This window comes from Hordeum vulgare, chromosome 6H (genome assembly GCF_904849725.1).
Source record: "Hordeum vulgare subsp. vulgare chromosome 6H, MorexV3_pseudomolecules_assembly, whole genome shotgun sequence".
Taxonomy (NCBI): domain Eukaryota; kingdom Viridiplantae; phylum Streptophyta; class Magnoliopsida; order Poales; family Poaceae; genus Hordeum; species Hordeum vulgare.
The window spans coordinates 447,264,863-447,280,629 of NC_058523.1; the positions used below are offsets into that span (position 1 = coordinate 447,264,863).

The window sequence follows — 15,767 nt, forward strand, 5'->3', positions numbered from 1 at the left end:
ATTCTTTTTCTTCTTCCCGGCATCTGGCTTACGAGGCGCGGCAACAACTTTGCCGTCTTTCTTGAAGTTCTTCTTACCCTTGCCTTTCTTGAAACTAGTGGTCTTGTTGACCATCAACACTTGATGCTCTTTCTTGATTTCTACTTTTGCGGACTTGAGCATCGAGTACAACTCGGGAATGGTCTTCTCCATCCCTTGCATGTTGTAGTTAAACACAAAGCCTTTGTAGCTTGGTGGGAGAGACTGGAGGATTCTGTCAATTATAGCATCATCCGGAAGTTCGACTCCAAGTGAAGTCAGACGACCGTGTAACCCAGACATTTTGAGTATGTGCTCACTGACAGAACTGTTCTCCTCCATCTTACAGCTAAAGAACTTGTCGGAGACTTCATATCTCTCGACACGGGCATGAGCTTGAAAAACTAGCTTCAGCTCTTGGAACATCTCATATGCTCCGTGTTGCTCAAAACGCCTTTGGAGCCCCGTTTCTAAACTGTATAACATGCCACACCTAACCAGAGAGTAGTCATCACTCCGCGTTTGCCAGATGTTCAGAATGTCCTCGGCTGTCGCGGGAGCGGGAGGGTCACCTAGCGGAGCATCAAGGACATAAGCCTTTTTAGCTGCTTCAAGGATGAGCTTCAAGTTGCGAACCCAATCCGCATAGTTCCTACCATCATCTTTCAGCTTGTTTTTCTCTAGGAATGCGTTGAAATTGAGGTTGACGTTGGCCATCTACAATATTTATAAAGACAACTTTTAGACTAAGTTCATGACAATTAAGTTCATTTAATCAAATTAAGTATGAACTCCCACTTAAATCGACATCCCTCTAGTCATCTAAGTGATACATGATCCATGTTAACTAACCCGTGTCCGATCATCACGTGAGACGGACTAGTCACCATGGTGAGCAACTTCATGCTGATCGTATTCAACCATACGACTCATGTTCGACCTTTCGGTCTCTTGTATTCGAGGTCATGTTTGTACATGCTAAGCTCGTCGAGTCAACCTAGGTGTTTCGCGTGTGTAAATCTGGCTTACACCCGTTGTATGCGAACGTTTGAATCTATCACACTCGATCATCACGTGGTGCTTCGAGACAACGATCCTTCGCAACGGTGCACACTTAGGGGAATACGTTCTCAAAATTTTAAGAGGGATCATCTTATTATGCTACCGTCGTTCTAAGCAATAAGATGAAAAACATGATAAACATCACAATGCAATCATATAGTGACATGATATGGCCATTATCATCTTTGCCCTTTGGATCTCCATCTTCAGGCATCGCATGATCATCATCGTCACCAGCGTGACACCATGATCTCCATCATCATGATCTACATCACCGTGTCTCCGTGAAGTCGTCACGCCAACTACTACTATCACTACTAAATAGCTAACCGTTAGCAATGAAGTAAAAGTAGTAAGCACATGGCGTTGCATCTCATACAATAAATTAAGACAACTCCTATGGCTCATGCCGGTTGTCATACTCATCGACATGCAAGTCGTGAAACCTATTACAATAACATGATCATCTCATACATCATACATGCAACATCACAACTTTGGCCATATCACATCACATGTCAAACCCTGCAAAAACAAGTTAAACGTCCTCTAATTGTTGTTGCAAGTTTTACGTGGCTGATTTGGGTTTCTAGCAAGAACGCCTTCTTACCTACGTGACAGCCACAACGATGATATGCCAAAGCTATTTACCCTTCATAAGGACCCTTTTCATTAAATCCAATCCGACTAGAGTAGGAGAGACAGACACCCGCTAGCCACCTTTATCCACGGTGTGCATGTCTATCGGTGGAACCGGTCTCACGTAAGCGTACGTGTAAAGTCGGTCCGGGTGGCTTCATCCCACAATACTGCCGGAAAAGAATAAGACTAGTAGCGGCAAGCAAATTGACAAATCATCGCCCACAACTTTTGTGTTCTACTCGTGCATAGAATCTACGCATAGAAAACCTGGCTCGGATGCCACTGTTGGGTAACGTAGCATAAATTCAAGATTTTCCTACGCCATATTCAGATCTTCCTATGGAGAGACCAGCAACGAGAGAGGGGTAAGAGCATCTTCATACCTTTGAAGATCGCTAAGCGGAAGCGTTGCTAGAACGCGGTTGATGGAGTCGTACTCGCAGCGATTCCGATCTAGTGCCGAACTACGGCACCTCCGCGTTCAACACACGTGCAGCCCGGTGACGTCTCCCGCACCTTGATCCAGCAAGGAGGAGGGAGAGGTTGGGGAAGAACTCCAGCAGCACGACGGCGTGGTGTCGATGGAGAGACGAGGTCTCCCGGCAGGGCTTCGCCAAGCACCGGCAGAGAGGAGGAGAAAGAAGGGCAAGGCTGCGCCGAGGGAGAGGGAGAAGTATGTCTCCCAAGGGCCAAAACCCCTCTCTATTTATAGGAGGAGGGGGAGGGGGTGCGCCACCCCTAGGGTTCCCCCCTAGGTGGTGCGGCAGCCACCAGATGGGAAAGGGAGCGGCGGCTAGGGTGGGAGGGGGTGGCGCACCACCTGGTGGGCCTAAGGCCCACCTGTGCCTAGGGTTCCCCCCTCTCCCCACCACTTGCGCATTGGACTGGGTGTGGGAGGCGCACCAGCCCACCTAGGGGCTGGTTCCCTCCTGCCCTAGGCCCATCTAGCCTTTTGGTGTCGTTGCCCCCCTTCGGTGGACCCCCGGGGCCACCTCCGGTGGTCCCGGTACGTTACCGGTGACGCCCGAAACACTTCCAGTGTCCAAAATCATCCGTCCTATATATCAATCTTTACCTCCGGACCATTCCGGAGCTCCTCGTGACGTCCGGGATCTCATCAGGGACTCCGAACAACTTTCGGTAACCTCGTATAACAATTCCCTATAACCCTAGCGTCATCGAACCTTAAGTGTGTAGACCCTACGGGTTCGGGAGACAAGCAGCATGACCGAGACACCTCTCCGGCCAATAACCATCAGCGGGGTCTGGATACCCATGGTGGCTCCCACTTGCTCCACGATGATCTCATCGGATGAACCACGATGTCAAGGATTCAATCAATCCCGTATACGATTCCCTTTGTCTGTCGGTATAGAACTTGCCCGAGATTCGATCGTCGGTATACCTATACCTTGTTTAATCTCGTTACCGGTAAGTCTCTTTACTCGTTCCGTAGCACGTCATCGTGTGACTAACTCCTTAGTCACATTGAGCTCATGATGATGTTCTACCGAGTGGGCCCAGAGATACCTCTCCGTCACACGGAGTGACAAATCCCGATCTCGATTCGTACCAACCCAACAGACACATTCAGAGATACCCGTAGTGCACCTTTATAGTCACCGAGTTACGTTGTGACGTGTGATACACCCAAAGCACTCCTACGGTATCCGGGAGTTGCACAATCTCACGGTCGAAGGAAAATACACTTGACATTAGAAAAACTTTAGCATACGAACAATACGATCTAGTGCTATGCTTAGGATTGGGTCTTGTCCATCACATCATTCTCCAACGATATGATCTCGTCATCAATGACATCTAATGCCCATAATCAGGAAACCATGATCATCTATTGACTAACGAGCTAGCTAACTAGAGGCTTGCTAGGGACACATTGTGATCTATTTATTCACACATGTATTACTGTTTCCTGTTAATACAATTATAGCATGAACAATAAACGATTATCATGAACAAGGAAATATGACCATTTTATTATTGCCTCTAGGGCATATTTCCAACAGGAGCTTCTTTGTGATGTTCACAAGGCCACGCTTGTCTTCTGCGACAACATCAGCGTTGTCTACCTCTCCGCCAACCCGGTCCATCATCGGCATACGAAGCATATTGAGCTCGACATCCACTTTGTTCGCGAACATGTGGCTCTTGGACGCATTCGAGTTCTCCATGTTCCCACGTCACGGTAGTTTGCGGATGTGATGACCAAGGGATTACCTTCTTCCGTCTTTGAGGAGTTCAGGTCCAGTCTCTATGTCTTCGACGACGCTTCGACTGCGGGGAGGGGGGCTTAATATGTATTTTGCATATGTATATCTGTATAGGCCGGCCCACCTCCTAACCTTGTATAATTGAGGTTGAGGACCACATTATACTCTATATATATGTGCCATTGCACCCAATCAATGATATTGAGAGTTGCATTGCCAAAACCCTTTTCTACAGTATGAAATGAGTTTGCCTTTCAAGGCCGTGTCTCACGGGATCCAAACTGCATTCTGGACAAGATGAGCGCATATATTCATCAATGAAAATTCTATGTGATGGTGCTCAGTCTTCCCTTCTCATGCGATGTCTTCTGCTTCTCGATCATCACCAGTTAGATGCGTTAAGGATCGCTTGGACCTAACCCTGTCATTGGATGTCACGGATGATCAACAAAAGGAGATTGTTTGCCTCATCACCGACTGGTGCGCGTAAATTCTGGCCGAGTGTTATAGCGCTCATCCTTTTGTTTCCTATCTAGGTTCCATTCATAGGTCATGGATGATGTGGTATGTGTAGTTGTTGCTATGTTGGCGCTTTGCAGTTGTAAATTGTATGTTGCGGTACCGTACCGTTGTTGTTGCCGAGGGTTGTGAAACAATTTGAATGTTTGCTGCCATGCCTTTTAATAAAAATTAGGGCTGACGAAAATCCCTTTTAGAAAAGAAAAATCTACTTTATTTTCTTCCAAAATGAAATTACATTTAAACTTGAAACTTTACAGGTCCATAACACACGAGTACTATGCTATTTCTAAATTGTTTTATACTCTCTTCATTCTATTTAAATGGCTCAACTTTATACTAACTAAAATGAATAGTTAAGATGAGAAAAGAGAAACTTATACGCGTAAATTTGGACACTCCAGGATAAGGGAGGGGTGCATGTCAATTCCTCGGCAATTGCGCTAAAAACTCGAAATCCTTTTAGATCAATCAAACTGCTAAGTATTGGAAACAAGCTATAGCGTCGAATGAAGTGCAACCGTCGCAAGTGTAAATGCGCGCGCGTCAAAGATATATTCACGGGTCGTTTCAGTATAGATGTCTTTAGCAAATTCTTATGCCATTTCCGAGTTCCAACCGTGAGACACAAACAGAAAGTACCACCAAACTCACATTCCCAATTTAAAGCTAAGTGCATGTTTATATAAGAACATTTCACATATGTACAAATAGGTTACAATCACAAATCCCCCCATCAAATATGTATGTACACACGCCTTGATGATCAATGGTTCACATTGCAGAGTAGCCACACCTAAAAAGAATTAACACCCCAAACCAAGAGAAAGGTAAATAAGAAGTTAGCCAACGAGCCTTATGCACCGGCTAATTTCCCTGAGCACACTTTTCCCTTGGCCTTTCCGTCCCTTCCCGAGTGCGCGCGCCACTAATTCCAGGCTACAGCGACGTCAGCGGCAGAGCGGCACCGCCTTGAGGAGCGCGTGGATGCCGCCGGGCCGCGCGCCGCAGCGGCCGCTCCGCTCGCCGCGGGGCAGCTCGGCGACGAGCACCCGCCGGCACGACGGGCACGAGGAGTGGGAGCGCAGCCAGGCGTCGACGCAGGCGGCGTGGAACGCGTGGCTGCACTGCGGCAGCACCCGCATGGCCTGGCCGTCCTCGAACTCGGCGAGGCAGATGGCGCACTCGTCCGCCTCCGGCGCCTCGCCGCCGCCGTCGGCGACGTACCTGACGGTGGGCAGGGCGCGCAGCACCTCCTTCTTGACGCCCCTGTTGGCGCCGGGCGACGGCGCGTCCGCGGCGCGTGCCCAGCGGCGCGCGCACGCGCACCGCGCCACGAGGCCGAGGCCGAGGACGCAGACCAGCGCGCATAGCAGGCCGGCGAGGATGAGGACCAGGTCCGAGTTGAGCGAGTCCTGCGGCACGCCGCCGGCCGCCGCCTCCTCAAGAAGCCTTCTCGCCGCCATGTTCGCGCACCGGGGGCAGGTGACTGAGTTCAGTTCACGAGCTTCGCCGCTGGCTCGTCGTAGGTCGGGGGGGGGGGGGGGGGGGGGGGGGGAGGAGAGCGTGGAAGAAGTGTGGGATGGGAGGGGCTGGCTCGCGCGCTTATATAGAGACGATGGTCGGCTTTTGGGTCTCGAGGAAAATGCGAAGAACGAGCACGGGGCGAGTGGAGTCAGTTCGTTTGGAAGTTGGAACTTGAAAGTTGGATCCTCATTTGCCCTTTGGGGTTCCAATGGTTAGTCACTCACTGCAGCGCACGGCTTAATGTGGCCGCAGTAGTGCTCTCTTTTAGCACATGTCTTAGCAGGAGTCCTGCACTCACTCATCTAAGCGTGACTTCTTTTTCTAATCTTTCGACTGGGTGGGTCAACATGAGCAAGACCGCCAGGAAACTAGGATGTCAGGGTCTCGTAGAGAAACAAGGCGTATATGTGAAAGTATGTTTGGCTTTCGCCAAGGGTTGCCAACTTGTCATGGCGAAAAGTTTGGTTAGCCAACAAAAAAAGTAATTGGTTTGAGGTTTTGTCTGCCAATGGATTGGCCAAGATTCGTTAGAGAAACGAAGTAGAATTGATAGTGGAGCATTGGCATGCCAAGAAGTTGGCCATGTTCCAAACAGAAGCCCAATGTTTTGGCCATGGTAAGAAGAAAATTGATAGGATCACCTTGGCTACAATCCAAACACACCATATATACACAATCCATTCACCATTATGCCAATTTAATCGCTAGAATTTATTATCATGCGTTGGAAGAAATTGTAAAATGAAATTAGTTGAACCCATGGAGTGATGTAGAGGAAATTAGGCATATGCCACTATATAAAAACTCATCTAAAGACCTATACTTTTTCGAAAATAAGGCTGAAACCCTCGACCATTGCATCATAATGATTGACATAGCCATTCTTATTAATTACTCCCTCCGTCCCAAAATAACTGTCTCAAGCTTAGTACAAATTTATACTACAGCTAGTATAAAGTTGAGGCACTTATTTTGAGACGGAGGAAGTATTAGCCAGAATACAAAACAAATACAACCACGGTCAAATCATTACAAAGATATAAAAAAGATTACCTACAACTAATTCAATTTCTGCCGCAACAATGCATTCAAGAAGGTATGAAGGTCCTTACACCATCGTTGCCACATCATCTTTTCATCATGGATATCGAGACCGTCCAATAAAAATCAACACAACAACAAGTAAACAACACCTTCAATAGCACGACTTCCGTCAATTGGTTACAGAAGCCCGACGAACAATGTCACTCGAAATTCCAAGTTTCAAACATGCCATCAAAAAAGTCTGAATTAGCGCATCAAATACAAATTCCACACTAATGTAACCAAGTGACGGGGAAGCCGTGTAACTTTTAATCCGGTGTATGATTTCATATCCGAACCTTGATTATTATTATTTTTAGAGTGATAGATGTTGGTATCCGAGACAAATAGTCAAAACCTTGACTTATTATCCGAGCAAACCATGCTCCATCAGCCGCACTCCTATAGGAGTATTATTATAAGAGAAAACAATGTAAAAAAACCTTGACTTATCCGAGCAACCAAACCCCATGCCCATCCCATAGCAACGGGGGTTAGGGAGGGGACAGGTGGCCCGGTTTGGAGCCGCACGAGCAGCACTCCGGTGCGGTGCACAGACTTTCGGTTGCCGTTTGCTACCTGTCACTCAGCTACTGCCTGCCCCCCTGCGTACTATTTGACTTTTTGCGTTAGGTCGCTGGGTGGTCACGTTTCTAGCACACACACACACACACACCTTCACCTCCGTTCTTTTCACGCCCCTCCTTCGTATCCACTACAGTACGAGTACGTGCGCGCGCCCTCGGCGCAATGCCGGAAGAAGCAAGCGCGGGCGCGCGGTAACAAGTGTCAGCTTCTCGTAGGGGCGATGGCAACGAAGCACGGAACGCACCCCCGTCTCGGCTGCTGGCCGTAGTGGTGAACGGGCCGGCGCACCCACTTGGGCGCGGCACATGGCCGCGGTGCCTTTCTTTCCGGCGGCACTCATCACATGGTCGGGCGTAAAACCGACGGACCGTATGACATGCACCGATGCCGCGACGTGTAGGGCCGGCGGGCTGGACACGACGGCGAAAGCGATGCGCTTTGGGGTGTGGTGTGGAGACGGTACGCTTTGGGCGACGGATGTTTGGCTTTCGAGTTCTTGTGGCTTTTGTTTTGTGTCCGCACCGCACCGTGCCTCTGTTTCTGTTGCTTGTATGCTTTCCAAAGAGTAGTATATGCATTTTCACAAGATGTGTCGTCGTACATACATGCATGCATGCATACATGATTCACCTGCAAGAAAAGGGAGAAGAAGGGTTTTACCTGCGCCGTAAACACAAGGATGCTGAATTGGCCTCAGAGGAGCTGGGTGTCATTCCATGCCACATGGAAAACCGTTATCAACAACCGCTCAAGCCTTTAACAAAGGGATGTATGAGCACCTACCGTGCCGCGAGCAGTGTCACATTCAGTACCCAAGGGACCGCCTCCAAAAGAAAATTAGAGAATGACTAAAGGCCTTGACCTGCCATCCGATTATCCATCCGAGTGCGTGCATCGCTACTGCTTTTCCTTCCTGGATAATTGGATCATGATTCCTGTGATTGATTAAAGCCACATGTGCACACGGGTAGCCCCCTGCTGGTTTTCAGTAAAGTCGATCGGGCTGAAAAGAAGAAAACATATGATGCTGGCATGCTGCATTGCATTGCATTGCATGAATGCTAGTATCAGATCCACCGAGATTTATTCCAAGGGACCGATCGTCCTGAACTTTTCATCCTGCGCTGGCTTCGCCCATGATAGGCACACCCAGCAGCAGGATCTCTTCCAGCAGACGTGGTTTCTCTTCAAACACAAACAATATAATGCCGGCCGGATCACCACGCGGCCTGCAGTTTGGCTCGCCGTGTTCTCTCGCCGTCGCTCAAAGTATCATGCTGCTCAAGACCTGAGGCGGCCACTGCAGGCTGCAGCGACGGTCTTTTACCACCCAACCAAGGATGATCAAGTTAAGTGGCATTCAACAGTCTTCAGGTAGGTATACGGTTTCGCCGTCCTTGGGCCACGGATATGTAGAATCAAAACATGTGCAAAAGCAACCGCCAGAAAGAAAGTGGTCATGAGTGCAACTTTGGACAGAAGGCGTGATTTCGACTGAAAGAAAGCTCGACTCGCGCCAGCTTCTCGAGACCGTAGCCTTTCACGAACCGGACTTAGACCAGCGTGCCGATCGCATCTCGTGGCACCTAGAACCTTCGGGCATGTTCTCCATGAAGTCCCTCTATCGGGCCATAGCTGCTACGTCTGCTTCAGAGCCCCTTGAGTTGATAGGGTCGATCAGGCTTTCGTTGAAGATCGGGATCGATTCGCAGGCTTTCGTTGAAGATCGGGATGGATTCGCAGGCTTTCGTTGAAGATCGGGATGGATTCGTGACCGTGTTTCGTCCGGCGTTGAGGTGCTTAAGCGAAACGGCCCGGGCGATGCGGGACAACCGAGGACTCCAACAACATCTTTTTCTCGTGCGTGTCCGCCCAGTTCCTCTAGAGCTGCCTCCGTGAAGCCATTGATTGGCGTTGGTGTAACACCAACTTCCAGGCATTTTTCGCCGAGGTCCAGGCCGCCTCATCCCCCCCCCCTCCCCCTCTAGACGTCACATTAGGTGGGTGGTCATTGTGGTTCTTGCTTGGACGTTTTGGACGGTTCGAAATAAGCTTGTGATCCAACGTGCGACTGACGCGATGTTTAAAATATGTGGTTACTTACAGCTCTGGCGACTGTTTAGCCGTCATCAGGACCAGGACGCCATCAAGGCCACTACTACTGATCTGAGGACGATGGCCATGGCCCTCTGCTTGACGCCGCCGCTCCCTCCGCCACCACCTGAGCCGGATTAGGCGCTTTCCTTCATGTGCGTGTGCGGGTCTCCCGCTTGCCTTTTCTTTTTTCAAGGCTTGTTAAGAGCAAAACCCTTTTATACTTTTTGTTGTGTTATTTTGTGTGTGTGTTGGAGTGCGGACTTATGTTGTATCTTATTGCTGTGGTGGTCTGTTTTATCTATAAAACGAGACGAAAAACTTTTTCAATAAAGAAAACTCGAGCTCAGAGCATGTCAAAAGCAGAGCATCGCCGATAAGGCCCCGGTTTCGTGATAAGATAAGATCTGTCTAGCTGAAATGATGTGGTGTGGTGATTTCGCTCGCTGTTTTCGAAGTGGACACCATCATCGGATCAAGCGACAGGAAGATGTGTGCGCCTGATGAGTAGTACCCCAGGTTGCATCCATCAACAAACAATGCGCTCTAGAAGATTCATCGGGGCAGGGGACTGACTGTCCTTGTTGTAGAAAAAGATCAGAATAGGGTCTTGACCGTTAGGCCTCAGTCATATAGTCATAGCAATAACCAGATCCATTAGTCTACAGAGACAAGATTTGATATGAACATGGACCATATCCATTAGTCTATAGCGACAAGACTGTACCTGGTTGATAAAACAACAAAATCATGATTGTGGCTAAGCGCACTTCACTTCAGATGATTTTAGTAAATTATATAGAGCTTATACAAATTACTTAACTATATATAAAAATACAGAAAATTTCCGCAGTAAACTTAATATTATTATTAGAACACATAAACTTTCATAAAAATAGAACGATTAACATGTGGGAAAAAATGGGCAAAAATAATTAAAACACGGGATATTCAGATTTTTTTAAGTTTACCCCTATCTATTCAGGAAATCCTGAATTATTCCGACTTTTCAAACATAAATCTGATTCAGCTTGACCTATAATTTTGTAAAATTATGAGATTTATTGATCTTAGTTCTAAATCTAAGTTGATCCACAATTAACTTTTACTCCCTCTGTCCCAAAATAACTGTCTCAACTTTGTACTAGCCCTAGTACAAAATTGTACTAATCTTAAAGACACTTATTTTTAGATGAATGGAGTAATATTTTTAGTCATGGAATATTTTGCACTTTAGATGAACTTATAGGCTCAAATCAAACGTGAAAGCATATTTTAAAAAGAATAGAATGATGTGATTTGGAACGGTGCAAATTTACCTTCCGAGGACACATAATTTATTGTTCTGATACTTTTGGTAGACCTGATTTTGCTTGCCTAAATGAAATCAAAGTTTACCAATAAGGAAAAGACACTAAAGTTCCTCCCTAACTATTTCGATTTTCTAGTTGATAGCAACTGAAGTTCCTTCCTAGGTATTGACCATCTTGATTCGCAGGATTTTGGTATATTAATAATAACATAAGAATATGATAGGAATACATGTATAAAACAGAGGCTAGGAAAACATAAGTTTTGTACACGATTCACAGAAAAAACAAGTCTCTAATAAGCAGTGAAATGGAAATCATAGCATTGAAAAGGGAAAACATAATGTCAATACGTCATTTAAGAGCCTCTCCAACCATCGTCCCCATTTATCTGGGTAGACCGCCCGCGCCCGGACAGAAAGTCGCCACCCAACATGACCCACTATTTCTCGCCCATATGTCCGAGCTGTTCGGCACCCCCATTTCCTACTCAAATGTGAGGCGGATTTGGCCTGGCAGGCCATGTCGAGGAATTTGGCCCCTCATTTGTCCACGGATGTATCTGACCTGTCCATTCCGAACCCTCATGTGTTCATGCACGCAGACATATCCCTCAAATTATCTAGATGCATACATATGATTGATGGGAATGAAGAGAGAAAAGAAAGAAAAAATAAAAGGATAAAGTGGTCCAAAGTGGGCCGTGTCGGAGTGCCTGAACACTCTCATTTCCTCCTCACATCTGGGCTGAGTTTGAGGATTTGTGGACAGGTCAGACATTGGGACGATTTGGCCCCTCATTTGGTTGGATAGGCCTTTTCTTTTTCTCTCTTGTCGGTGCACTATCCGGACAAATGAGGACAAAGTGAGGTCCGGTTGGATATGCTGTAAGTCCATCATCCATTGTGCATATAAGAATACAACAATGAGATATTTCTGGAAACCCAAAGATCAGACGATAGTTGTAGTTTCCTTTATAATTCTTTGCTCCATTCCTTTGAATCAATCAAATGAGAGAATAGCGCCATCAAAGGGAAATTTATATTCTCATGTTTTTCCTTCACTTTACCAAATGAATCAAGTGAGCCCTCAATGCAGTAGAAGCAACAGGAATCCTATAAACACTGAATATACCATTCCACCCCTCATTCAGTCATTCTGTTTTAAGATATGTATTCCTTGGCACTTTGGTTTCTGCGGTGATAACCAGCTCATCTTTTGCACTGGGAAGTCATAACCAGCTCATCTTTTGCTGTGCGGATGCCTTCAACATTAAAACTTGAAATGATCCCGATTGATACTGTCACAAGTCACGAATTAAGATTCACCGTCACGTTCTAAATAAAGTCCATTCTTGGACACTGAGACGATTATAAAGTTGCATCATGCTGGTTTTTAGACTATGAATAAGAGGAGAAAAAGGGCCTCCACTGAAAGGCCAGAAAACTATGCATCAGGCTTCTGGAAATCATCAGTAAAGATGATTTTAGTAAAGTGACTTATCTACCAATCCTGTGTCCAGATCACTTCTATTAGTGTCTCTCTTGCGGTGCTTATCAGACAGAGGAAACGTATACATAACTGATGCAAATGGAAATTTTGCACATAAGGCTGCAGCTCCACTGTCAAATGGAAAAGGGAGAATAGAAACAGCTTGCACCTTCATGTTGGTTATTTTTCCAAAGTAGAGATGCATAGCACTGACGAAGGCATCAATTGGCAGAGTCCTTAAGATATTATAATCTGGCTAAGCCGGGTCTTTCTCAAACAAAAGGTGGAGTTCCTCATGCACTGGTTTTTCCTGAAAGACAGTAAAACTGGAATCTGAGAATCTTATTCGGTACTCCACTGGACAGTGTCTAATCAGTAATTTAAACCAGTTATTTTGTTAAACCATCCAAATTTGAGCCATTAGTCATACGTCAAACTTAAACTAGAGTTGGTGTCTTTCTCTTCTTTTTTAGAAACCACATTAGCAATTGTTGACCACCAAAGTCTACAGTCAACTAGGGTAGCGTCAACTCATAAGTAAATGCACGATCATAATCTGGTCTTGAACCAAACAGAGGGTATAATGATGTAAACAAACCTTTCAAGTACATTTTTCTTTCCAGTTGCCAACAAAAAATCTCAGAAGTTGACATGTTTGTTTGACTATACCACACCCATTTGCATCCGAAAAGGCAAAAACATGCCTCACTGGTTTAACAATGAAAGACTGCATAAAGGAACCAACATTGTTAGACATGTCAACAGTATGTAATTGATCACATAATATAGTTTTATGTACAACAGTACAAGAACCTCTAACTTAATTCCAAGGTAGATTTACACCTGCAATTCTGCGGTACCCTCCATGAAAATGCCCCAAATGTTTTTAAGCTTAATGGCATAGACATGTAATCCCTCCAGTCTTCCATGATGATTCTTAAATCATGAAGTTTGCTTTGCAATCCAATGCAACAGTTAGCATGCATTGTGCAGACCTCATTTAAATCTTTGCTTGGCTCACAAATACCACCAAAGTATGTAGTACTTAAAAATTTAATGGTTAATCCAATATCCATAATGTAAGGATCATGCTTTATAAAATTAAGTACATCCTGGTCATGATAACCAGGGTATCTCAGTCGTGAAGAATACCAATACTTGTAAAACTCTATGCTTTGATTGTTCGACTTCACATAGTTGAATCCCCCATTAGCTATGTTTCTCAAGTCAGTTGAATTGCCTACATAGTGATCACATGCAACTTGAAAATCTCCATCGGGATAAAAATATGGAAATGGATTGCGAAACCACATGATATCTGCATCCTGAAATGCATATAAAGAAGTAAATCAGTTTATGCTTATCAATTTGACTTTTTCAAGTTCGCTATTTTTAGGAAAAGGGTACATCTTACTGTGCTGGTATCAAAGTAGAATATATATTAATGCAATAGAGCAGGAAGTAAAGTATAGATGAAAATTTACCGAGAAAATGAAGCTGTAACCTTTTTCAAGAACTAGGCGCAAGAAATCCAGTCTTTTCCACATCATCTCCAGATACCCAGCAGTCAGAAACCTCTTCTCTTGAGAGAAATCCACATTATCAGTTACAAGAGCATAACAGTAGGTATGGACCTCAGTACATCGTTTATATGCTTTCCAGTCGAAGGCTATTATCACAAGGTGTTTCAGTAGTGAACTAGTTCTAACACCATGACGGAAGCTATCAATGAAAAGATCTATAACTGAGCCTGGAGAAGACCATGCAGCATTAAGTGTCGTCAATATAATGGTCTTATTGTCCATAGAAGCCTCTTGTAGAACTTGCTCAAGTTTGAGATATTCACTGTCCTACAAGGATGATTATATTAATTGTCACACAAAGTAATACTAACTTATAAGTTCTGCCTCGGCAAGCAGTTCAATTTGGTAGCATATCAGCCGCGACCCGCGAGCGAAACTGAAACTTATTTCATCCCATGAGCGTAGTGCTAAAAAAGAAAAGCATCAGGCTAATCACTGACATAACCCAAAGAATAAAATATTTCAATAAACAAGACAGGAAATACTAAAATAAGGAGGAAGGTTGACATTTCACCAGGGACATTTCACCAGGAAATGTACAATCATTTGAATACGACTATAAAGCGCAAGGCTAATCATTTGACATGTTAGTTATTTCTCTCAGTGGAACGGATCCGACTCATAAATAAGATTAGAATATTCAAGATGCCATACAAATCAGCAGCTATAAGTGTATTCGTTCACTCCTTAAGGTTTGCAGATTTTAACATCCAAATTCATGTTCATGCCCACCAAATCAAATTTGTTGTTCCCAAAGATAAAGCTCCATCGTGACAATCTATCCATATATAGGACAGAGCAGTTGGGTGAACAGTTGATTCTGAAGGCCAAACGCTAAAATTAGGGATATTGGCGAAATAAATGAGGCCTGGATAACAGTGTGCTAGCGACCTAAGATATGTAATTTCCTATTCAATTTCCATAACTGAAAAGTAAGGCAGACGAGAGATTGACAGGATCAAAGAGGTGGGGAAGGAGGAGGGGAGAGAGAGAGAGAGAAGCACACCAGATCGTCGGCGGAAATGGGGTCGCGGTGGCTGCCCTCCTCAGCCTCGGGGACCATAACCGGAGCGAGAGGAGGGTCCCACTGCTGGCGATCCGAGGCGACCTGCACCGGTGGAGGCGTGTTCGACACGACGGCCCGGTACAGCACGGCGCAGGGCAGCGCCACGGCCGCGGCGAGAAGAAGCACCGCTGCGGCCTTCCTAAACGCCGAGGCCGCCGGAGGAGGCGGCTTGGAGTGGCCGTACAGTCGGCGGAGGGAGGTCGCGGACGGCGGGGCCAGGGTTTGGCGTGAGGTCCGCGCCATTGCGATTTTGCGAGAGGAGAGGGGGCGTCGGCGGCGGTGTGCGCTGACCGCTGAGTCGGTCGCGCAGTGTGGAAGTGTCCTTCACAACACGCCGCACTGTCAGGTTGGGCCATTTCCAGCTTAAATTTAGATAGGATTTATGCGATCACGAAAATAAAGTTGACATCTACTCCCTTCATTTCTTAAATATAAATCTTTTTAGATATTTTACTAAGGAATTACGGAATACATACGAAATAAAATGAATCAATCTACATTTTAAAATACGTCTACATACGGATCGTATGTAGTCTTTTAATAAAACCTCTAA

At 45.8% G+C, this 15,767-nt stretch overlaps 2 protein-coding genes across 5 annotated transcripts; both read right to left on the reverse strand.

The window, feature by feature from the left end:
• Positions 1–5,134: 5,134 nt before the first annotated feature.
• LOC123402337 (RING-H2 finger protein ATL80-like) lies at positions 5,135–6,009 on the reverse strand. Its single transcript, XM_045096242.1, has one exon. The coding sequence runs from the start codon at positions 5,936–5,938 to the stop codon at positions 5,423–5,425; it is 516 nt and encodes a 171-aa protein (XP_044952177.1). The 5' UTR covers positions 5,939–6,009; the 3' UTR covers positions 5,135–5,422.
• A 5,246-nt stretch (positions 6,010–11,255) lies between these two features.
• On the reverse strand, positions 11,256–15,541 carry LOC123402336 (uncharacterized protein At4g15970-like). 4 transcript variants are annotated; one of them, XM_045096241.1, is made up of 5 exons: positions 15,155–15,541; positions 14,050–14,415; positions 13,409–13,890; positions 13,164–13,292; positions 11,256–12,875 (listed from the first exon to the last, which is right to left on the reverse strand). In XM_045096241.1, the coding sequence occupies exons 1-4, from the start codon at positions 15,455–15,457 to the stop codon at positions 13,271–13,273; spliced, it is 1,173 nt and encodes a 390-aa protein (XP_044952176.1). In that variant the 5' UTR covers positions 15,458–15,541; the 3' UTR covers positions 11,256–12,875; positions 13,164–13,270. The 4 variants fall into 4 exon arrangements, with proteins under 4 accessions (XP_044952176.1, XP_044952174.1, XP_044952173.1 ...); XM_045096239.1 differs by having other exon boundaries at positions 11,256–12,374; positions 12,735–12,875; positions 13,164–13,890; XM_045096238.1 differs by having other exon boundaries at positions 13,164–13,890.
• Positions 15,542–15,767: the final 226 nt, after the last annotated feature.

Bases quoted from the DNA above. Each gene is read 5' to 3' on its own strand.
- LOC123402336 (XM_045096239.1), bottom strand. From the start codon at position 15,457: ATGGCGCGGACCTCACGCCAAACCCTGGCCCCGCCGTCCGCGACCTCC. The intron at 14,416-15,154 runs GTGTGCTTCTCT...TCATCCTTGTAG, and splicing joins CCATTTCCGCCGACGATCTG to GACAGTGAATATCTCAAACT. The intron at 13,891-14,049 runs GTAAATTTTCAT...TATGCATTTCAG, and splicing joins GTTACAGCTTCATTTTCTCG to GATGCAGATATCATGTGGTT.
- LOC123402337 (XM_045096242.1), bottom strand. From the start codon at position 5,938: ATGGCGGCGAGAAGGCTTCTTGAGGAGGCGGCGGCCGGCGGCGTGCCG.